This window comes from Saccostrea cucullata, unplaced genomic scaffold (assembly GCF_032062105.1).
Source record: "Saccostrea cucullata isolate Sc308-1 unplaced genomic scaffold, CSIRO_AGI_Scuc_v1 ctg12544, whole genome shotgun sequence".
NCBI lineage: Eukaryota > Metazoa > Mollusca > Bivalvia > Ostreida > Ostreidae > Saccostrea > Saccostrea cuccullata.
Window position 1 is genome coordinate 61,809 of NW_026938774.1, and position 24,486 is coordinate 86,294.

The window sequence follows — 24,486 nt, forward strand, 5'->3', positions numbered from 1 at the left end:
ATGTTGAGCAAGGATGCCTTTACGTAAATTGTGAAATTTTTAACCCCTGTGACAAGTGCTCGATCTGGTTCTAGGATTGGGCTCTGTTGGCCTCGAAGCCAAAAATTCATTTTGTTTAAAACTTCCTCTGCTCCTCGGCATCTAGTAGGCTTATCAAGTCATAAGCTATAATTTAAAAAAAAGTGTCTTTATTTTAACAGATCTGAGAAATTCATAGTGCTCCTTTGAAGAAGAAGGGAAATGTTTTCTCCCTTTTATATATTTACTAGGCCCGTAGAAGCAATTCATTTAGGGGGGGGGGGGCATCCATTATATTATATTTTCAGTTGGGGGCACTATAAATTATCAAAAATTCCTTGACAAGCAAAAAAAAGTCATCAGATGTTTTTACATGTATTGATTGGACACGAGCATATATAGTAGCTATTTTTTCTATAGTATACTATATTTATATCGACAAAATTAATTATTGGGGGGGGGTGCACATGCATCGATCATCTGAATCAAATTTTGTAGAAATATAAAGCGCACCCTACATTTTTGTTTTAATGTGTCTTAAAATAATACAAGGGTTTTTCTCCAATTGATAAAGTATGTTAACGTAATATAGGCTGATTTAATTTTGTTTTTCTCTGAACATTATAACTCTTGTGGTAATTTAATCGGTAATATACCTTGGGAAATGAAATAAAGTAAAGTAAAAGTACAAGGTACAGGGTTATATTACATGTAGTCCAATTTGCGGCGGGTCCATGGAGGAGCAAAAAAGATTTACAAACATAAAACAAAAGAAGGAGGAGGAATCAAATGCTAGAACAAACTTAAACTGATCTTACATTTAATGAGAAAAATGGTTAATCCTATAATCATTGATAAATGCGTCTACAAGATATATACTATATATGCATAAAATGATATTTGGTCAAGTCCATGCCGAAAGAACCCCCTCCCAATAATTTTGCCGAACGTATTGCCATGGTAACTAGAAAACATAGCTATACGATTTGCTGTGCTCCCTCAATAGAAACGTCTTCAGTGTAATGGCTTTTTTTTCTTGCCAACTTAGGAATTTTTTGTACATCTAGTTGCCCCCTCCCCCCACCCAATTGATAATATATATGGCTGGTTGTTTAGCAGAACTTAAAAGACTACCCCTTTGGTCTAAAATTTCCTTCTCAAGTATTAAGTTAGTATTGGGATCACCTGAAAACTTCTCTGTGATTTTTTGGCTTTTAAACTTTTTCAATCTACAAGTAATTGTAATTTTTGGACTATTAAGAAATTATTTTCTAAAGGTTCCATTCAACATCCTAGCTTTACCAAACATAAAATAAAGAACATTGACCAGAACACCCAAGAGCAAACATCAAAAATCGTTGGTTCAGAAAAACTTGAATTGTTTAAAATTACATTAAAAAAATCCGAGGAGTTCACATGATGATTTACTCAGAAAAAGATCTGAGAGATCTCTTAGTAGAAGTAGTACGTAACATTGCAATAAAAAGCGGTAGATACATGTATAATTATATTTCCTCATCAAGAAACGAGAAATGTTATAATGTTTGCAAATTGAGGATGAAATTCATTTTTTCACTGTAAATCTTATTTTAAGATTAGAAACACATGCCTTATAAAACAATTTATTTTACAAATATTGTAATTGTGTTTGTGCCAAAAAATATCCCCCCCTTAAATTAAATTACTTCCTACGGGCCTGCAAGTACATGTGAGTGGAAGAATTAAAAAAAAGTTAAAAGTAAGCAAATGCAAATATCTCCAAGTCTTGAGTAAAAGAATCAATTTGTTAACAGCGTTTTCGTCAATTTTTAAATATATTTTATTGCGGAAGTAAAAATAAAAGAGATCGGGTTCAACATTCTACTATGAAGGCAAACGCGTAAATATTGAAATCGAAAGTAGACTTCAAGTTCATGAAATTAAAATACCCAGTCAGTTGATAAGTAGAATCTCAGACAAAGAAATCATCATTCATTAATGTTAACTAAAGAATAACAGGTAAGATAAACAAGTGTATAAACAAGTGTATTATGAAGTATTCTTAACGCTGGTCGTTCCGACTGAACAAGAAATGAAGAATCGGAATCCTATTAAATCAGTGATAATCTGAACAAAGCCTGGGCTCGTCACAACTTATTTGTTATCTTTAAATTTGACCACCTTTATACGATATTTTGGCCTATAGTGTAGGTTTGGGGGTGGTCAAATTTAGAGAAGACGAATAAGTCATGATGAGCCCTTGTGAACATTGAACTTCGCACACTGAATGCATTCATGGTATAATAATTCTTTGCTTAGTAATTTCATAAGTTGATATAATACATCTAATCATGAATGTGTGGTTTTACAGTTTGTGACATTTGTGTATGTTTGACTGTATATTATAGTTTTTTGATTGATCTTCGGGATATTCTTCAGCTAGCTAGTTTCTCCATTTTTTTTCTGTAATATACACATGCAGGTAACTCGAGGTGGGACGAACTCTCGAAGTTCTCGATCTCTCAAAGTAAACACCTGGTCCTGTCTTTTCATCTATATAACTTAGCAAATTTACTCCTGATCTCTCGAACATGTATCTCTCGAAGTTTTCTATCTCTCCATCGAACAAAGACCTGGTTCCTGTAACATATATATTTCATTGTTTTATCTCTCTGTCTCTTGAAGTTTAGATTGTGCATGAATACATGTCAATCAATTGTAAAATTACTGCAGCTTGGTATCAAACTTTTCTTGCCGTCCATTAAACTCCGAAAGATCTTGATCGAGTCACCTGTATACACAATAATCGAGAGACTATATAAAAACATCTTTAAATTTAAAAAGTTTTGTCCCTGAATGCAACAATTAATATTTATGCTGGATTTATAAAACACTGATAGTGATTTTTTTTTATTTTTAGGAACACATGTGCATCGAATAATATTAAAAAAGAAATTAAGTTATACAGATGATCTGAGTTGTGAATATTTATTTTACCAGGGAAATATTTACATTAATTTGTTATACACTTGAATTAATTCAACACAATTCAATGGATGACCTACATGTACATGTAGGGTAAGGCTACCCTAACTAGGTAATTTTTTAGAGGAATGTTTGGAAAATATTTTCCGAATAAAACAAAGATGGATGAAACAGACTCGAACGACCTTAAGAAGGGAAAGGAGGATGCACCATGGTTAAACAAAAAAGTTGGAAATGCACCAAGAAGAAGTGGGAAATTGGACATCCCTGATGAAAATTTTGATGATAAGGTTGATCAAGAAGAGTATCTTCAAAGACAAATTCAAATGATTTCCAACAAACGATCAGTCCAGTTTAACGAGAGAGGAGATATGGCGAAAGGCAGTCTTACCAAAGGAAATTCTGGACTGCCCAGAAAACCCAGTTATCAGCTGATGTGTGATGATGATTTTGATGACATGATGCTTAAAGACAGCATTGGATTTCCATGTGAAAATAATAGGAAGACAACAAGGAAAGAACCAGTAAATGTTGGAGAAGTTTCGGAGGAATTATCGGGGATGACGCTGAAAGACAGTATTGGTTTTCAGCAAAGTAGAGAAATTTCAGAAGAGAGTTATGATGTTGAATCTCTGGATGAAGCAACAGAAGAAATTCAACAGCTCATTAAGAATCGGACCATTTCTTCTTCAGAAGGACATAGATTATTAATGGACCTTCAGAGTTGCCAAAGAAACACAGATTTTACAGATAGGAACTTTAAAGACTCCCAGAGTAGACACAGTAATTCTTGCCGAAGAAGGAGTTTTCATCTAAGTAGTGATGAAGAAGAAGCTGATGAAATAAGAGAGCTAGTCAAGAACGAGACACTTACTGCCACCGAGGGTCGGCAAAGACTTCAAAATCTTCAAGCTCGAAGATTTCCAAATCGTGATTTCTCGAAATCAAACCAGACCCCTGTAGGCATGCCCTGTGGGTTTGATGCAGATGGTCTTCCACAGAACTGGAGCAGGGACTCAGAACCTCCCTTGCCTCATCATTCCATGTTTAGGCTGATTCCGTTGAGTGTGGGAGATAAGGAATGTGATGAGATATACAGAGAGATGGAGCAGGTGGGCCTGGATGTGGTGATGATCGAGAGGCTACAGAATCTGGATTCTCTAGAAAAATTTAAGGCCGAGACAAAACACATGGCCAGGAGAAGGAATCCAGGTATCTGCATGTACTTTGATAATTTTTACTTATAGGCTTGTGTTTCAGGTGTAAAAGAATGGCATTCACTTGTTTTAAATGCACTTAAAGTTCATGTATGATATGACAAACTTGTGGCCACATACGTAGGGTAAATCAATTTCATACAGAAAAAAGTATACATTATTACAGTATGCCTGGTCAGTGAAAAAAAATATTTTTCTGTAGTTTTGATCAAGAAAGATGAAAACAGACAGACGGATGGACGGACGTACAGCGGACATACCGATTACTATATACCCTCCCGCTTTTCGAGCAGGGGGTATAATAGTTTAAGAAGAGAATATATTTCATATCTTAATTATCATAATATTGAAATTCATAATATTCTCAACATATTTCAGATGACGATTTAAATATTCGTTACCTGTATCACGGTACCTCCGTGGACAAGACGTGTATCTGCGAGGAAGGACTGGACCAGAGACTGAGTAGGATGGGCTACTTTGGTAAAGGAATCTACTTCAGGTATATGCTTTGTTTGATTTCAAAAATTTGTTCAGGAACTCTGTTTTTTGTTAAAGGAATGTACTTCAGATACATGTTTGGTTTTAAAAATATGTCCAGGAACTATAATCCATCATTTATTTAAAATTTTGCATAATATTCAATGAAATCAAGTAAAAATTATTTAAAGCAGGAGTTATCTTTCTTAGTACAAGAATTTCAGAGCATTAAGTTTAGATGACTACTGGTAATGGATAAAAACCTCTAGAGATCAATGATGATATAGGTGGTATTTATTACAGTGATAATCCTCTAAAGTGCCTTAATTATGCAAGAAGTTCTGATGGAAAAGGAGAGTCGTACCTTCTTAAGTGCCGTGTTATACTCGGAGATCAGAAGGTTAGAATACATTAATGTCATATAATGGAACAGAATAGGCTCCACAAGTTTTATGTATTTTTGAGATGTCAGCGATCAAGATGCCCGTCGTGGGCAGATACGGCTTTGATTGCCATTGGACTGATAGGTCAGTTAATAGTTGAACAGCTGACTGGAATGTCACCTCTTTTGCTTATTTCTAGGGCATCCAACTTAACAATGTTGCTCACAATATTGTTATTATCAATTGGTATGAAGCTAGCATATTAAATCAGCACACAAGTTTGAAATGTAAGCTATTTAAACCAAAAAAGGTTATGGATAGCACAACAGCCCCCCCCCCCCCCCCCCCCCCACCCTCCTTTCAGAATTCATGGATATAGCAAAGTTATCTTGGATCCCCACCTATATAAATTTAACGAGTTTTATTGTAATCTTCTTTCTATAATCTGTGACTCAGAAAAACAATAAAAATTAATTAACTTAATCATTTAACATCAATGATGCCTTAAATATGCTTTATATTTAATGCAGATTAAGTTTGTTCAATTCATGGGCCCCCAGGCTAGGATGTGACCACATAATAGGATCAATGCTAGTAGTAATGTTTTATCTTTGAAATGATATTGTCCTACAGAAGCACTTTAAAAATAGAAAAAAAATAAACCTCCAACTCACTGCATTTTACTTTGATAAATATAGAGAGTTTCGAATGTCAACCTGACATGTTAATTCGAAGCAAGAAAAAATGTTGAGAAAATATGAGATGATATTTTGTCTTTATATGGAATATTTTTGGGGTAGTTAAAATGCATATACAATATCTATGGGAAGTATTCTAATTGGGAAGTATTCTAATTGGGGTGAGGACAGTGGCCCTTTTCACAAAAACATCTTATGATTAAGACTAAATTATTCCTCCATTCGACATCAAATATCTAAGCTGCGAAAATATTATTTTTTCAATACATTTTATTAATATATTATGATTAAATTGTACTTAATTATTTTTGAAATAAAAATTACAGAGTGGTGAAATTTTGATTTTAGTCGTAAGATTTTTTTTTGTGTGAAAAGGGCCACGGGTTAGCAGACTCATTAGATTATTCAACATTGTAATCTAAAATAGCTGTTAAATTATTTTTTTAAATTTGAATCAGTGTTATAGAAATGGAGAATATAATACCACACTGAAGAGAGAACCCCCGAAGGAGAACCCCAGGCCAGGATCCTCAAAGTTCTATGATTCTGTCATGGTGAGTAGTATTTGTTTCAGTCGATTCTTTAAAATAAAAGTGTAATGTTTCTGTCATGGTGAGTATTAATAATTACAGTGAATCCTTTTCTAATTGACTGGTAATACTAACTGGTTTAATTAAGGAAGAATTGAATATATTACAGTAAAAGGTCAACATTTTTTCTTTATGAAAGGAAAGACTTTGGTACACATGTATACACAACATATGGATAACTGTGAATAAGACAAAGTTTTTCTGTACTATGAACATTATAAATGCTAAAATTACAGCTGTATTCGAAGGTCCCCAAACGGAAAAGATTTTTAACAAACTACTATTAAACCATCAACAAACTACCAACAAACTATATTTTTGTGGTTTGTTAAAGTAGTTTGATAGTATAGCATTTAATGAACCACTAACAAACCACTTTTTCTAAAAATAGCTGCAGTGGTTTGTTAGTCTTTCATTTCTGGTGATTGTGATTTCTTTATTAATAATAGTTTGTTAGACTTGATATCTTGCAACAGTGTTTTATTAGTATAGCATTTGCATCTAACCACATGGGAAATTACTTTACAGATGTGTTTAGGGTTGAATTATCTAGAATTGTTGAAGTTTCCAAGAACAGCTTAATCTTTACATCCGGTGTTAGCCTATTTGCGCCAATTTTCAAACCACCAGCAGGTCAGAAACAAAGGAACTTGTGAAGGGACATTCAAATTGTTAGTATCATTCTATAAGATCCCTGACTGGAAAAAGCAGCAATTAACATTATTAAAAGATGGATCTGGATACAGAAGAGGTATTTATTGCATGTCATGAAGTAATTAACCTTCTGTGGATATTGTGGATGCATATGCTTTTTACTAGCTTTGGGTTTTTATTTATTTTTCAGATTGACCTATAATTCCTATACTAGTTTAGATCAGTTATGCATTGGATTATAGAAAGTATACTTGAAAATAAGACAAAAAAAGATGTCTTTCAAAGTTGCAATGAGGCCAGAAAAAGGAAATATTCAGCATTTTCCATGCCAGATGAAGCAGGGAATATTTAAATGTCAGCTTGAAGAACATTTTTTTGGTGAAAAATACTATTAAGATGTGCACAACATGAAGGAGAATATGTGATAAGTACATGGACACTGACTTGGAATTGCATCTCCTAAACAAAAGGGAACATATGTTGGAATGTTGCACTTCATTGGCTAAACTTGTGAATCCTGGAATTCAAAATACTCTGAAACAAGACCAGTGTTGAATATTTCAAAATGTGATTGTTTTAGGTGTTTTCAAAGACTTGTGGATTTGTAAAGGAAAATTCAAATCTAGTGTTTTGTTGATGGATTGTTACCAGTGGTTTGTTAGTAGTTTGTTAGAGTGGTTTGATAGTAGTTTGTTAGTGTGGTTTGATAGTAGTTTGTTAGAATGGTTTGATAGTAGTTTGTAAGAGTGGTTTGATAGTAGTTTGTTAGAGTGGTTTGATAGTAGTTTGTTAGAGTGGTTTGATAGTAGTTTGTTAAGAGTGGTTTGATAGTAGTTTGTTAGAGTATAGTTTGTTAGCTCATTTGCATGTGATTTGCTATACTATTAAACTACTTTCAAACCATAGTGGTTTGTTAGTAATTTGTTATAGTAGTTTGTTTGCCCTTTTTTTCCGTATGGGTCTTGCTTGAAATACTTTTATAGCAATTAATAATTATCATAGTATTGATTATCTGGATGGTTGTTCTCTTCAGACAAATATGAGATAGTCAAAGCATCTTAATTGATAAGCAATTAATAATTTTTTTTAGTAAAGCATGATTAAAAGTTTTGTATAAATTCAAAGAGAAATTAACCTATTATTATTTTTGTGTTACATCTTCAGTTTGTGATTTTTCTGCTCAGAATCCATTTGCGACAATTAACTTATCGTCACCGACAAGGCAAACTTTTATATGAATAAATAGATGACATTTGGTTCGCGGCGATAAATATTCACATTATGTCAAGTAAAAGAAAGTCATGAAACTCATGTGATACAGTGTATTTCTTCCTCAGGAATAAAATTTCGTGTACAGTATATGACAAGCTTATATAGATCTACACTGGTTTTTTTTTCTCTACAGGGTTGTCCAAAAGACTACAATGAATATGTAATTTATGAGAACAGAAGAGCGATGATTGATTACATCATTACCTTCAAGGTCAACCAGCAAGGTCAAGACTCGTTACGAGAAAGGATCCCTAGTCCTATATTTGACAGTCAGGGGAGAGGTAGGTTGATCTACGATTTCTCGTATATTTCATGGAAAACTCGAGACTATGAACCAAGATGAGGAATTTTCATTCCTTCTAATCCTTTCTCTAGATTTTAGACCCTAAAGATACTTTCAACATTATCACTCCATTCGTACAGTCTTTTTAGCTCACCTGAGCCGAAGGCTCAAGTGAGCTTTTCTGATCACATTTTGTCCGTCGTCCGTCCGTCCGTCCGTGTTTACGAGAGTGCATTTATTGGGTATTTTTCATGCCAAGATTGTACTTATTGGGTACTTTTTGCTTATTGGGTATACCCAATAAGAAGTGTCGCTGAATATGCTTAAAACACCCCAATTGGGTATTTGCAGGTTAGTACCCAACAAAACTTGGACACGACGATTTGTCCAAAAAAGTGTCCAAAAAAGTTGCTTTCACGGACGCACCGTGTTTTGTGTTTCAGTTTTACATTCGGAACTCTCAATTCTCGAGAGTTCCGAAAATCAACTTCCGTTGATCCTGATCATAACAACGTTTGTTTTCATGGGAAAAAATATGGCGAGTAAGAAACACTTAATGTCAACAACATCGTCTGATTGACAAGAGAAAAGGTAAGTTTATTCGATTAATATTTATCTATTGCTGGGTTCTTGTTTAAGGAAAATTGATTTAATGTAATTTTGAAAACAATTGTGCACAAAATTAAAATAAATATATCGGAACAATTAATCCTAAGTTGCACTTGTATGTATTTTGAATTTTCTCTGTCTTTAACTCTCTTAAGGGCGAGAAGTATTTAGTAAATGATCGTATATTGTTAGATAATCTTTAATAAATCGAAAGTGTTAATTATTCAATTTTAAATCATAACCAACTAAGTATGTTCTGACAATGTATATTGGAAAGGGAAATGAAAATCTTAACAATCGTGTGTTCATAAATCAGCTGTAAATTATCGGTTCATGTAGACAGTATTACAATCGCAAAGTGAGCTGAGATGAGATAAATGGGATAATTGACAACTACTAAATAATTGTATGTAAGTTTACCTCATCTGATATGTAAGAGAATCATATAAAGACATTGTATTACTGAAAAACGTTCAGTCAAAACAGTGCTTCTTTCTGTCTTTGATTTTGAGTGTCTGCTTTATTTTGATTTTTTTTTAAATTATTGTTTTTGGCATTTGTTTTAATTAATTTAAAACAATACTGAAATTGATATAGGGCTACTATAAATATTTCACATGATGGGTGTGTAATTAGCATCGCGCTACACCCGGGGCTTCCATTTTTGAGGATGGGGCTAGTGGTTTTCTGTACTGAGGAATCCCCTTGGGCTATTATATATAGGAAATTTAAAATACACATGTAATGCATGAAAAGCACCACCGGTATTTTCACTCCTTTTTGCTATATGAAAATATTCCAGACAGCATGCTCCTATTATCCACAAATCTCCAAAACTGCATCCATTTTGCATTACTACCAGACTGATTTACTTAAAAACGATCTTTTTTTCCCCTAATTTGAATTCCCCCCTTTCCTTTGTTTAATATAGCAATATTTGCATGTACATATATGCCTCACAGATATCTCATTATTAAATTATATACATTTACTCAATCAGCTCAATGATAAATGTCATGCAATTATGTTGCGCTTTTTTTTATTTAAAGCCATATATGGCGTAACTGATCAAAAAATATATTTTTGAAAAATACAAAATTAAGTAAAGAAATATAGTTAATTCATTTAAATTTAAGCTTTTCATACAATTCGGAGCATGGAGAACACCTCGTTTCATCTAATAATATGATTTTATCTTCTCTGTAATGTGTTATTTAAATCTTTTGTATTTTCTTCCAAGTCGGAGAAAATTTCGAGAATCCAAATTAAATTTTGATATCTTTATAACGCAATTGACTTAGATTTTGTAATTTACGGAAAATTTCTTTCTTTAAAGATTCAAGATGAAAACAAAATGATTTTTGCTTCGTTTTAATTAGACGAACTAGTGAATGACCAGAAAAGGAATACTGTAGACGTACTTTTTTCCACGGGGTCATAATTCCGCGGAATCTCAATTTCTGTTTAATCCACGGGTACAAAATTACGCGGCTTTTAAGATTGTCACTATATGCCTTTCATTTGTATTAAGTACGCTTGAACAAATTTCCGCGGAAAATTTGTGACCGCGTACATAGCGTAAATTAATTCCACGCGGAAAAAAGTACTTCTACAGTATTTAAAATCTTTTTTTCATTTTTTAAAATCATTAATTAATATATGATTAAATTTTACTAGCGACAATTAAATTAAACTTTAATTTTAAAAAGAATCATCTGTAGTTAATATCCTGACTTTTTTCACGATGAACTTTTTTTCAATGTTATTTTTTAATTTTTGCCTCTATATTTGGGCTTGTCACTTTTTACTCGGGGATAGTAACTTTTTTTATTGCCACCAAGCTGTGGATTAGTACTCGATTTCTTTTATTGCACAGCAATGACTATGATTTAATAGCACAAAAAGCTAATGGGTTTACGTATGTGAATTTATATGATTAATGCTTACTTGTGATTTTAGGATAACTGGAGATAATGATTCCTTTTTTCCATTGATATTTCATAAATATTTTCCTAAGTATTATGTTACAATAAATTGGTTTAGATTTTTTTTATAAAAGTAATCAATAATTGCAATGGAAATTAAAACCATAATCATGTTCATTGAGGATTTTCATGTAATATGTAACAGGTCAAACTGGAACTTCAATTGTGAACATTGCAGAGAACACACTCATCAGAAGATGACCCTCAGAAATAGGATAATTGTAAGTAATCAGTAAAATGAACAGGAAAACTTCATGCCAACCATAAGATTTTTAGAGACATTTTCGCTTCTTAAATTAGAAGAAATAGAGGGAAAAACTTGTACATACTACATAACTACTAGGCAACCAACCTTTAACGGCAGGAAAGCTTTTGGTATGTGCAATACAGCTACATAAAACCTCTTTAGTATTCATGCTGAGTTTGAGAAAGTACCTTAGTATTTTTTCTAGTGTATGCCAACATTTTCATGCACACTGTTAGCTTGTTTGTACTATCATTTTATTTTATATTCTTCAGATGCCCTTTACCTTTGCCAGTTTTGAATCATTTGTTTTAAGGGCATCTGAGGGTTGGTTCCAGAACTTAATTAATTGTAAAGTAAATACCGTGGTACTATTCGGTCATAGGTTATGTTAATACGTGTATAACATTTTGTTCTGATAGAGGTGGCATACAGGAAAAGAATCAATACTAGATATCACTTCAAAGGAATAAAATAGCTTCATTTTGAAAAGCACAAGCGATTGCATAATAATTAACAGTAAATACAGACAGACATACACTACCATTCTTTTGTAAAGGGGGGGGGGGGGGCTGAGAAAAAGAAAACAAAAAACATGAATTTGATAAAGCAAAAGAAAAAGATCGCGGAAATCCTTCTCCAAACTTGAAAACGATTAATGTAGAATTAGGAGTTAAAAAGATACTCATTTTTTATTTGAAAAATTAAACTTCAACATTAATGTGTGTTTATTCATATTGTAGCAGCGTAAAGACGTATGAATTTTTTTGGGGGGTAGGGGTGAAGAACTCAAGATTTATCTCTGAAAAGAATGGGTCACCTGTCCCCCAGATACTACCTGCCTGACATGTATATATATTTCTTAACTTCGCTGTAAATTCTGCAATGAATATTCCGATTTACTTATCGATTATAAATACATTCGAAGTGTTTCAGAGTTTATATAAAATTTTATATGCATGCAGCTAGCATCCAAATACGTGACAAGAGTATAAAGTTGCTTTGAATATTGAAGTGGTCAGTATGCGAGTTTATTTGTTTAGACAGTGATTAAATGTGAAGAAATTATTACGTCTTTGGTATTTTCTGCTTATAATATTTTGTTTCTTTTTCGCAAGAAATTGATTAAATGTGTCTTTATGTACAACTACGCGTGTGCTTTAATTTTCGCAATGAACAGGAATATTGCAATTACGTGCATGAGAATTACAAAATGTCCCGGAAAATCGTCAAAGTTTAACATATTAGTGATATTCATCGAAGTCTACAGAGAACTTTTTTAATGTAAAAAAATGAAAGCTGGTGTATGCACTTTTCAAATACGAGCTACCAGATTGTGTCGCTTTCTATAGAAAAAACGCTTTCCAAAGGTATTCACCTGTGGCGGAATAGAATCACGTGACATATTATCTATTCTTGGCAGGTCAACAAGAGGTTAATCCTATGTAAATGTACTCACCGAACAGATTCAAAATCATGATACTTTTAAGTAGAAGACATAGAGCGCAATGTTGTTCAACAAAGATATTTTCACACAATCTCTATAAATATAATATACACATTATATTTTGATGTCGACTTTGAACAAATCTGCGCTCGATGTTTACGAAAGCTCTGAAGTGGGTACCTGTCACAAATTTCTTTTGATATTCATGAAAATCAAAGGACCCCACCTTCAAACCACAGCTTTGCATGTTCTTTTTTGCAATTATTTGAATTTTTTAAACATTGGAGCATATACTGCAGACATAAGAGAACAATGTAATTTACTTCTTAAGCTTTTTAATGAAAGTTTAAAATTTGACGAGAAACCGGGGACCACAGATAATGGCTTATTGAGACTTCTTCTTTTGTGCAAAGCATACCCCAGGAAGGGGTATGGAGTGTCAAGTGTGTCTCTGTCCCTGTCAATATAATTTCAAAGCAGTTAGTAAGGTTTGGGTCAATTTTAAATCCTCTTTAGCAGAACCATTGGGCTAAAAACAATACTAATGTGAAAGCTTTATCATTAAGTGTAGAGATGTTTTTGAAGATTATGTACCCCTAATGTACTGATAGTGTTACATTAGAAGTCTAAAATTTGCAAGGAATAGGTGTAAAATCTTTTTAAAATCTCCTTCTTAACAATCAGAAACTAACAAACTGTCTAATTAATATGCAACATCGTTTTGTGTGTTGAATGATGATTCCATTTTGATAAAATTATGGCAGATGGGGGGTAGGATGAAGATGCAGTTAGACATAGAAGAAACAAAAAAGAGTTGATAGAATTTAGTTGTTTTTTTTTTTCATTTTATTTATCAATACATATTTCTGAATAAGAAATATACTTCTACTTCTTGGTTGGGTTTGATCAACATAAAGGGTGATCTTACTGTAGTCAAGAAAAACATGTTTTATACGGCAAAGAAATGCCTTTATCTAATTGCAGAATGAATAAAAAGGACAGAGGCAGATTTGAAGGAGATGAATGAAATGAGGAATATTTCAAAGATTGCCTGAGTCTAACCACTGCTACTGGATAAACATATGGCAATATAAAAGAGCAGGGTCAATGGAGGTATCATACAGTATAGGCCATGTGAGACCCTGAAGAAGAAAGTATGGAAGAGAAACAAAAATAAATCCATTTTGACATTTATTGAAATATAGGATCAAAGCCTTACATGTAAAATTTGGGCATGTAATGACTTTTCTCTTGCTCTAAGATTTATAACAGTGATGATTTGATTTAATATCTTTATCCCGATTTGTCGAAAAGATTTGGACATAGTGCATCAATTATTTTAAAGTTTTGATACAACGAATTCATTCATTGTACTTGTAACTGAGTTTTCTGGTGCGACACTGTTTAATCGGCTTCAAAACTAAATTTGTGATTTCGAAACCAGATTAATAAGATACATGTAATATCTTTTAACATCGGTGACTATTAAATCCATTCTTTTACATCTCAGAAGTATTTTTATTATTACAGGGAAAATATGCATTGTACATGTATCTGTAATAAACAGGATTATAGAAATTTTCCATATAATACAACACAATCTTAGCAACTGAAGGCAAATATTTTATCAAGGGTGTGATCTATTTATCAATATGGTTTTCAGCATCTTGCTCTACCTGTAATGACTTGCTCAAGTTCCAATACTTAAATTTAAATTTTGCAAACATGGTTATAAAATTCTTTAAAAGCCAAATAGTTTAGGCACAAAATGCTTATAAATTTCCTATCATTTGTAAAGTGTACACTGGATGAGATGTGGAATGTTAGAATTAAAGTATTAAATATGTTTTGGACTTATGTATGCTTATGCAGATAAATTTGAATTCAACTAGGGAAGGTAAATGTCATACTTATTGGGTTTGCAATCTAATGCAAGAGTATAAATATCCAAGACAAATTTGACAATTTTAATGAAGGGTATAAGTAACCCAAGAAGAATTGGACAAGTAAACATTACCTGTTGGGTTTTATTCTAATGTTGGGATGTAATATCCAAGAGGAGTTGAACCAATGTCCAATACCTATTGGGTTTTCTTTCTTATGAAAAAAATTTTGAGTAACCCAAGAAGAATGTCCAATACCTTTTAATTTATATACTATTGAAGGAATGAAGATATCCAAGAAGAATTGGACAGGTGTCCATTACATGTTGGGTAGTATTCTGATGAGGAGATTCTCAAGAAACCCAAGAATTAGACAAGTGTCCATTGCCTGTTGGGTGGGATGTAGATATCCAAGAGGAGTTGGACAGATGTCCATTACCTGTTGGGTGGTATTCTGATGAAACAATTCAAGAAACCCAAGAAGAATTGGACAAGTGTCCATTACCTGTTGGGTGAGATGTAGATATCCAAGAGGGGTTGGACAGGTGTCCATTACCTGTTGGGTTGTATTTTGATGATGCAATTCAAGAAACCAAAGAATTAGACAAGTGTCCATTGCTTGTTGGGTGGGATGTAGATATCCAAGAGGAGTTGGACAGATGTCCATTACCTGTTGGGTGGTATTCTGATGAAACAATTCAAGAAACCCAAGAAGAATTGGACAAGTGTCCATTACCTGTTGGGTGAGATGTAGATATCCAAGAGGAGTTGGACAGGTGTCCATTACCTGTTGGGTTGTATTTTGATGATGCAATTCAAGAAACCCAAGAATTAGACAAGTGTCCATTGCTTGTTGGGTGGGATGTAGATATCCAAGAGGAGTTGGACAGATGTCCATTACCTGTTGGGTGGTATTCTGATGAAACAATTCAAGAAACCCAAGAAGAATTGGACAAGTGTCCATTACCTGTTGGGTGAGATGTAGATATCCAAGAGGAGTTGGACAGGTGTCCATTACCTGTTGGGTTGTATTTTGATGATGCAATTCAAGAAACCCAAGAATTAGACAAGTGTCCATTGCCTGTTGGGTGGGATGTAGATATCCAAGAGGAGTTGGACAGATGTCCATTACCTGTTGGGTGGTATTCTGATGAAACAATTCAAGAAACCCAAGAAGAATTGGACAAGTGTCCATTACCTGTTGGGTGAGATGTAGATATCCAAGAGGAGTTGGACAGGTGTCCATTACCTGTTGGGTTGTATTTTGATGATGCAATTCAAGAAACCCAAGAATTGGACAAGTGTCCATTGCCTGTTGGGTGGGATGTAGATATCCAAGAGGATTTGGACAGATGTCCATTACCTGTTGGGTGGTTTTCTGATGATACAATTTAAGAAACCCAAGAAGAATTGGACAAGTGTCCATTACCTGTTGGGTGGGATGTAGATATCAAGAGGAGTTGGACATGTGTCCATTACCTGTTGGGTTGTATTTTGATGAGGAGATTCAAGAAACCCAAATAGAATTGGACAATGTACACATGTTCAATTGTTCTTGGGTAGTTTAATCCCTTCGTCAAAATACAACCCAACAGGTATTGGACACCTGTCCAATGCCTGTTGGATACCTTCATTCTGCCCAACATGTAATGGGCATTTGCTTATTATTAATTGGTCATGACTCAAAAAGGTTTCTCCTTAAATACTTATTTTTGTTATTCAAGAAAGGTTGAACAGAGTCTTAGATGTGTTGAGTTGTGTTTGCACAATTCAGTTTTTTTTTTGCACTTAGGTATTCATATATTTTAATATTAGATATTTTGAAATATACAGGTGTATATCCTTATTGCTAAGAACAAATTAGTTAGGTGTTACAATAAAAGAGCTATATCACAGAAATTGACAAAAATATGGGTTCAAAACCAAAGGTTTTCAGTCTTGTCTGAATTTACCAGCAAATATTAAATATATAATAAATTTGGAATGAATAAAAAACAATAAGAAAAAACCCAATAAAATACGGACACGAGGATTAATATCCAATAAGATTTGAACAGTAACTACCCAAATAATGCTCTCTCGTGTGTACACTTTTTTTGTATCCAATAAGCAGTATCCAATAGGACTTGGACTTGATGTACCCAATATATAACCAAATGTGTGTGGGCGGGGCCACAATGGGGAATCCAAGTTTTACATAGAAATATATAGGAAAAATCTTTGAAAATCTTCTTCTCAAGAACTACTGGGCCAGAAAAGCTGAAACTTATGTGGAAGCATTCTGGGGTAATGTAGATTCTAAATTGTAAAAATCATGACCCCCGGGGGTAGGGCGGGGCCACAATGGGAAATCCAAGTTTTACATAGAAATATATAGGAAAAATCTTTGAAAATCTTCTTCTCAAGAACCACTGGGCGAGAAAAGCTGAAACTTATGTGAAAGCATCCTGGGATATTATAGATTCTAAATTGTTTAAATCATGACCCCGGGGGTTGGGCGGAGCCACAATTGGGAATCCAAGTTTTACATAGAAATATATAGAACAAATCTTTAAAAATATTCTTCTCAAGAACTACTGGGCCAGGAAAGCTAAAAATCTTATGGAAGCATCCTGGAGTAGTGTAGATTCTTATTTGTTCAAATCATGACCCCCGGGGGTAGGGCAGGGCCACAGTGGGGAATCCAAGTTTTACATAGAAATATATAGGAAAAATCTTTGAAAATCTTCTTCTCAAGAACCACTGGGCCAGAAAAGCTAAAACTTACGTGGAAGCATCCTGGGGTAAAGTAGATTCTTAATTGTTTAAATCATGACCCCCGGGGGTAGGGCAGGGCCACAATTGGGAATCCAAGTTTTACATAGAATTATATAGGAAAAAACTTTGAAAATCTTCTACTCAAGAAGCACTGGGCCAGAAAAGCTGAAACTTATGTTGAAGCATCCTAGGGCAGTGTAGATTCTAAATTGTAAAAATCATGACCCACGGGGGTAGGGCGGGGCCACAATGGGAATCCAAGTTTTACATGGAATTATACAGGAAAAATCTTTGAAAATCTTTTTCTCAAGAACTACGTGGCCAGAAAAGCTGAAACTTATGTGGAAGCATCCTGGGGTAGTGTAGATTCTAAATTATTCTCATTATGACCCCCAGGGGTAGGGTGGGGCCACAATGGGGAATCAGAGTTTTACAATGTTGAATCAAAGCATCCAATGGTAGTGTAGATTTCAAATTGTTTAAGTTGTGATCAGTTGGGTAGGGTGGGGTCACAATATGTATTACAAGGGGGAAATCTGGTTAAGAACAGAATGGTCAAAGCTTCTCAGGTGAGCGATGTGGCCCATGGGCCTCTTGTTTTATTTTTTTGCAGAAACTTAACCCAAAACCCCCTACTTTTTCTCAACTCTTATGCGTTATTTTATTGGAGGTCACACTCATCAAATGAAAATGATATCCAACCACAAACCTTGTGGAGATTTTTAAATGTGTCAATGTTTTAGACACTTTTTTGATATATTGCGTTCTCAATATTCATGCAAAAATATTTTATCACATCACAAGTGTTAATATCAATATAATATTAAATGGCAGATATTATGTCTACTACATTAGCCAGGATTATTCGTGAGAAATTATCATCTCTCGATCTATAAGTCAACGTGATACCATTCTCACTCCCATACACAAAGAGATTATATATAAAAATCATTTTTTTATAAATTTTTACACATGCATCTTGATTTTTGCCACCAAGTTCTTCAAACATTACTTTTATCTCATATAGTTATGCGTAGTCTTCACACCATTTGTTGCTCTGGCATGCATTAATATACCGTATAAGTGGAAATTTTAGTGAGATGCAAATTTAGCAATTTGTCCTTAAAAACTGGTATTTTATTTTTAGCGAGATGTAATTTAAGCGATTTTAAAATGTTCATTAAAGAACTTATTACAAATAAATTTTTAGCAATATGTAATTTTAGCAATCTCAGCACCTTCGCTAATAATGCCAAAATTAAATCCTCGCTAAAATTTCTACTTATACGATAGCATTTGGTATCACCTACTTCCATTCTAGACCAAAACAACTTACACTATAAACTATTTAATCAGTCAAGGCCATCATGGAAACAAGTAATTATTTAAAGCAATATGAGCTGCAATTTTGAAAATTTTATTTTGCTGTCAAGGTGTGTTATTATGATAAATTTGTATGTAACGTAAACCTTTATGATCAATTAGACTAAAATAAAGCAGAAGAAAGACTTCTATATACAATCCAATATACAATTTTATATAAGAAATCCTTATTGTACAGGATGACAGTAAGTAATTTTGATTCAATCAGTATAAATAGTTCTTCCATCGCAAATATGAACAACAGAAGTTTAACATTTTTTCGGTCATTGAAATAATTATTTACAATTTTGCAACAAAAAATTCCGACATCAAAGTTGAAGCTCATATTGCTTTAAATAATTTGTTTAAGTTATTAAATGTCATTATTTTAGGTTATCTTTCCCAGATTATGCTTTTCTTCAGTAACCTATTCCAGTTATTGATACTTTACAATTCATTATTGTAAATCTACTGGTATCTGAAAAGCTTTATTCATGATGTACTTGGGCTATTAACTAGATGGAAGCTAGGGGTTCATGACAGTAAAAGTTATCTTTCTTTAAGATTTAACAAGTTGAAATTCAACAAATCATAACTTATTTCAGTTATTTCAACCTTAACCCACCTCACTTTAGAACTCTTGCCCAAAAATCTACAGCTTTTTACCAAAAATTTAAGACAGAGAGATTGTACAGTTATGTCCAAGGATTTTAGGAAAATTAGTCTCACTTTTGGCAAAATTGGTGGAAGTTGTGTAATTGACCTCTGAAATGTTTACGAAATGGAATTATTTTCCCTTAAAAATATCATGATATTTTGATAATTATCATCCTATCTGCCCAGGAGATATAAAATCTGTTGAGTCTATTAAAAGAATTACATATATTTACAACTTTCTCAGCCTTACATCATCTTAAACTCAAAATATTGATGTTTTTTTTGGCAAAATTGATAGGCATTTTAAGTTTTAAGAGTTAACTCAAATGAGTTATTTCTTTGTTTAGTAATAAATAAGTGAAGTAACCTATTTAGAAAAGTTATTTTAAAAAAATAACTTGATTCCATCATGCCCCTGACTGTTAATTTCATGGGTTACTCATTTAAACAGAAGATTTAATGAATCAATATGTCCACAATGTAAATGTTCATGGCCAATTATGGGGATGTAAGTTCATGGGTAATGGGGACCCCTGAAATCTACAAACATTGGTCTCTCTCAAACAATGATGATTCTGCAGAATTGTTGGCACCTTTCAGAACAAGTATTCTGAGTGAGTCCTTGCTCTACCCATTAATATGTCAAGTTTAAGCTTGCAATCTTGGATCACCTTTTTAGAGACAGGTTTAATTGGAATAAAGACACCGGCCAATGAAGATGATCATTTTGACAGAATAAGCCAGGTCAGAGAGGCCATCAGAAGAAAGAGATGTGAGGAGAGAGGACAGGAATATTCCCCACCTGATGAGGTATGTGGAGAGAGAGATAACATGAGAGAGGGGGGATATTTGCCATTAGAGGTATGTGGATAGAGAGAAAAACAAAATAGAGAGAGAGAGAGGAGGCAGGAATATTACCCTCCTGATGAGGTATGTAAATAGAGAGAAAATCAAAATGAGAGAGAGAGAGAGAGTCAGCCTGATGAAGTATCAGGATTGAGAGAAAAACCAAATGAGAGAAAGTCATAGTATAGCCTGATGAGGTATTGTGAATAGAGAGAAAAAACAAATTCTTTATAATGCAGGAGAGAGAGAGAGAGAGAGAGAAAGAGAGAGAGAGACCTGGATTTCCTGATTATGCATAGACTAGAGGGGGAAGGTGGATAAGAATATCCCTATCAGTAAGAATTAATTGGAGAGTAATAGATGGGTAAAGAATAAAATTCATATAATATTCACCACAAAACTCATTTTATTATTACTCTATTCTCAAGCTGTAAAAAGCAATTGATCTAAGTAGCTATGGTTCTCAGCAACACATACCCATAAATTTAACCCCAGTTTTGCTTTTGGGAGTTGTACACCTTCTTATGGTGTGAGGTTTCTAAAAAAAAAAATTGAAGGACTGTGCAAATCTATATGTATGAGGATTGATCCAAAAGTTCGTGGAATTTCTTTAAAAAATTTTATCGTGATTTGATGAAAGCCAACAACAGGCAAATTTATAATATAGAGTCATAATGTAACAATTTCGGAAAATTTCACCACTTTCCAATTATCAATAAGGTCATATGAGCTTTTGCAAAATGGATTGTTGTGAAACCCGGGGGAGACTTCAACATTACATCAAGCTTGATATATGTCACGTCAATTATAGAAGCATCTCACCCTAATGCCCAATTCGAATATGTAATTCTACAAAATGCTGCCCCTTTCTCCTGTTTTTCCCAAGAAAAGCCTGCCGGGGTATCCTCTTGCACCAGCTTATCTTCATTTTTCACTCATATTTCAAAATACTTCCCATATCTTTCCATGTGATGTTTCAATTTCAGTAGCAATGTCAAGAACAGTTCGTCAGCCAACAACGTCCATTAACGCTTTCAATTTCTCTAGGTTACTAGATAAACACTTAAAACAGAGCCCCCAAAAGGTGGTCACACCTTTAATCAATGTCCATGGAAGTTCCATTTTACTTATATTTCTTATGCCACTGGAAAACCAGTAAATGCATTTTTCCCCAGCCTATGTCAATAATATACACGTTTAAGCTAGAGTGATCCCGGGATTTTCAACAAATCTTATGACTTGGCAGAAATTTGACAGTGTCTAACATCTTAAAGATGAACAATAAATCACCAACTAATAACCTAAATATCCAGTAAAATCAGTAAAACTCACACAAAGGTTTGTAAAAGATTAAGCAATCGTAATAATGACATAATTTTCGTTTTATATACCACATAGGTCGGTTTTATACTCATTTCACATATTAAGAATTAAAATGATGATAAACGCTTTAATGTCTCCCCCGCATTTCCAAACAAGCGTTTCTATACCAACTGCCATAGAGTTATACTTTCATAAATATTTAAAATGTTTTTTTTATTTAAAATATTCAACAAGTGTCTATATTCTCATTTTGTAATTTTCAAGCAATTTCACTTAAAAATAAATAAAATATGAAGAAATTCCACAAACTTTTGGATCAACCCTCGTACAAGAGACAAAAAAGAAAGATTAGGACATTACACTTATTCATTGTAAAGTTACATGTAGTGAAAGTGAGGAATAAGGCAATGAAGCCATTATAAGGAAGAATCTCACTGTGGGACATGACGTTTATTCCTTGGGATGAGACCTTATAAATTGAGGTCTTGTGTTGCTGGCACAAAAAAGGTCCTTTGCCGATCAGTGACCCTGTGTGCGGAGAATAGGTATAAAATATCCAGCCTCCCAAGGGCAAGTGACGGCATCTCAATGTGATTGTAAAGTCCTTGAAATGGAGGGTAAACAAACGTACCAACAAACAAATAAAACATTATAAGGAGACTAGAGAGAAATATAGAGAATGCAAGGCAATAATTTATTACCTCCACAGAGCTTAGGTCAGAGAGCTTAAGTAGGATTGATTGTGCAAAGTGAATAGTTAGGTACTATATTATGTAAATCATTTTGGGTTGTTTTTGTCCTTTTACTCTTGCAAATGACATTTGACAAGATTGGATATGCCAATAAACAGTTGTTTAGAAGAGATATAATTACATCTGTTGAAAAAATTCTCCTCATTTTAAATCAAGCCCATATTTAAATTTACTCTTGAAAGAAGAGGGAAGAATAGACAAGAAACAAGATGTGTTTGTGAAACACTATGCGCCCGGCGGCAACAAAGTTCGAAAAAGCTATTTTTAGCCATATAGGTGAAGGTCACAAGGTCAATGACCTTGGTATCATTGGAAAGAACTTTTAAAATTAGTAGAGTGTGCATACAAAATATGAAGTCTCTATCTTTCATGGTTAAAAAGTTACGGCGAAGGTTAAATTTTGCAGAAAAATTATTTTTAGCATATAGGTTGCAGTCAAGGTCACAATGTCATTGACCTTGGTGTCATTTGAAAGAGCTTAATTAGTGGAGTATGCATACTAAATATGAAGTCTCTATCTTTCATGGTTTAAAAGTTATGGCGAAGGTTAATGTTTACAGACAAACAAGCAAACAGACAGACAGGACAAAAACAATATATGCCCCAGATCTATCGATCCGGGCGCATAAAAAGGGGAAATACAATTACACATGAATCTATATACATACAGTATGTTCACTGTTTTAAGAGAGGGTAGGAAGAATTGAATTAATTTTTTAATGCTTCATTTTTTCCCCATTTCTGTAACAAATGTTTTTGTTTGAAGGAAAAGAAAATGAAGGACAAAGAAATGTGGTTAAGACTACAGAAATTACATAATGTGGATGAAAAAACACTACCAAGTTTGGAAGAGGTTAGTTATGTACATGCATCATCATAATGATGTATGATCGGATTTTGCCTTCAACCGTCTAAATAGTTGTATTCATATTGCATTGGCAAATCTTCGCAAAATAAATGAATTTGATTAGAAGCATTAAAGTATTTGATCCATCCCAGTTTTCTGCTGAAAATAAAGTTTGACATCAGTTACTCACAAAAGGACAAAACACAAGTGCATATCCCCTCGAAGTTTTAAACTTGGCTCTTGTGAGGTATGATGTATCTGCCAGTGTGTAAGCCTGATTATTATGCATTTTATAACTTCAGAAAAAAGCCAGAATGAGACATGCGGCCAGTGAGCCTCAGTTTCAGCCGGAGGATCTAGAGGGAGCGTTCACAGAATCCACCACTAACACCACAATGCTTCCGCATTCCCAGAGCTTTACCTGTGGTCTGTATATTTCGGAAATTGAAATGAAAAAACATGCACCTCTTTACCACTTGTTGAATTGTGTAAATCAGCAACACTTTTACGAGGGTTGTGGCTAAACAAGCAAATTTAAAGAACTGTTGTCCCCTGTTTTCGGTGTCTTGATGGTAATACATGAAATCCCACAGTGTTGGAAAACAGGGTGTCAATGTATCACACTCAGATAATATCCCCAAAGAAAGAAAGAGGCAAAGTTAATAAGATGTATATCCAAAATCCTTACAAGCACATATAGTCTGCATTCAGATGTGTTCAAATCAAGTTCTGTGCTTTTGGACAGTATTTAAATAAAGCATCGCAAGAAAAATTTTCCAGTATAAAAGACGTACAATTTTTATAAAGACTTGTAAGCTTCCAAAACACAAGATTTGCTCTATACTCTGATTCAACATTTTGTTCAGTTGTTTCAAATACATTGTTTCCTCTGAACTGAGATGACTTAAAATGAGGTTAAGTTCCTTGTGAATTACAATAATGTACATATGTTAATGATAAGGAATATAGAAGATGGCATCGTTTTAGGTATGGGAGATGATGATGTAGAGAAAGTGATGACGTCACTTATTGCCGAATTTGTGGAGGTGACAAGTTGTGACAACTCAGAAACTGCTCGATACTACATAGACAAATGTCAAATGAACATTGACCAGGCCATTGTTTGTTACTATGATGACATGCCTTAGTTATCTTCTTAGATGAAGAGTTCCAAATTCTCCAAGAAGAATAACCCTTAATTTGTTTTTTGAAATT

At 33.7% G+C, this 24,486-nt stretch overlaps 1 protein-coding gene across 1 annotated transcript; it reads left to right on the plus strand.

The window, feature by feature from the left end:
- The first annotated feature begins 1,928 nt into the window (after positions 1 to 1,928).
- LOC134251223 (uncharacterized) lies at positions 1,929 to 24,480 on the plus strand. Its single transcript, XM_062733609.1, has 10 exons — positions 1,929 to 2,016; positions 2,918 to 4,194; positions 4,578 to 4,701; positions 4,983 to 5,079; positions 6,219 to 6,314; positions 8,410 to 8,557; positions 20,183 to 20,313; positions 23,191 to 23,277; positions 23,574 to 23,697; positions 24,259 to 24,480. Exons 2-10 carry the CDS (start codon positions 3,111 to 3,113, stop codon positions 24,417 to 24,419), a joined length of 2,052 nt encoding a protein of 683 aa, XP_062589593.1. The 5' UTR covers positions 1,929 to 2,016; positions 2,918 to 3,110; the 3' UTR covers positions 24,420 to 24,480.
- The last annotated feature ends 6 nt before the right edge of the window (positions 24,481 to 24,486 follow it).

Bases quoted from the DNA above. Each gene is read 5' to 3' on its own strand.
- LOC134251223 (XM_062733609.1), top strand. From the start codon at position 3,111: ATGTTTGGAAAATATTTTCCGAATAAAACAAAGATGGATGAAACAGAC. The intron at 5,080-6,218 runs GTTAGAATACAT...AATTTGAATCAG, and splicing joins TTATACTCGGAGATCAGAAG to TGTTATAGAAATGGAGAATA. The intron at 23,278-23,573 runs GTTAGTTATGTA...TTATAACTTCAG, and splicing joins CACTACCAAGTTTGGAAGAG to AAAAAAGCCAGAATGAGACA.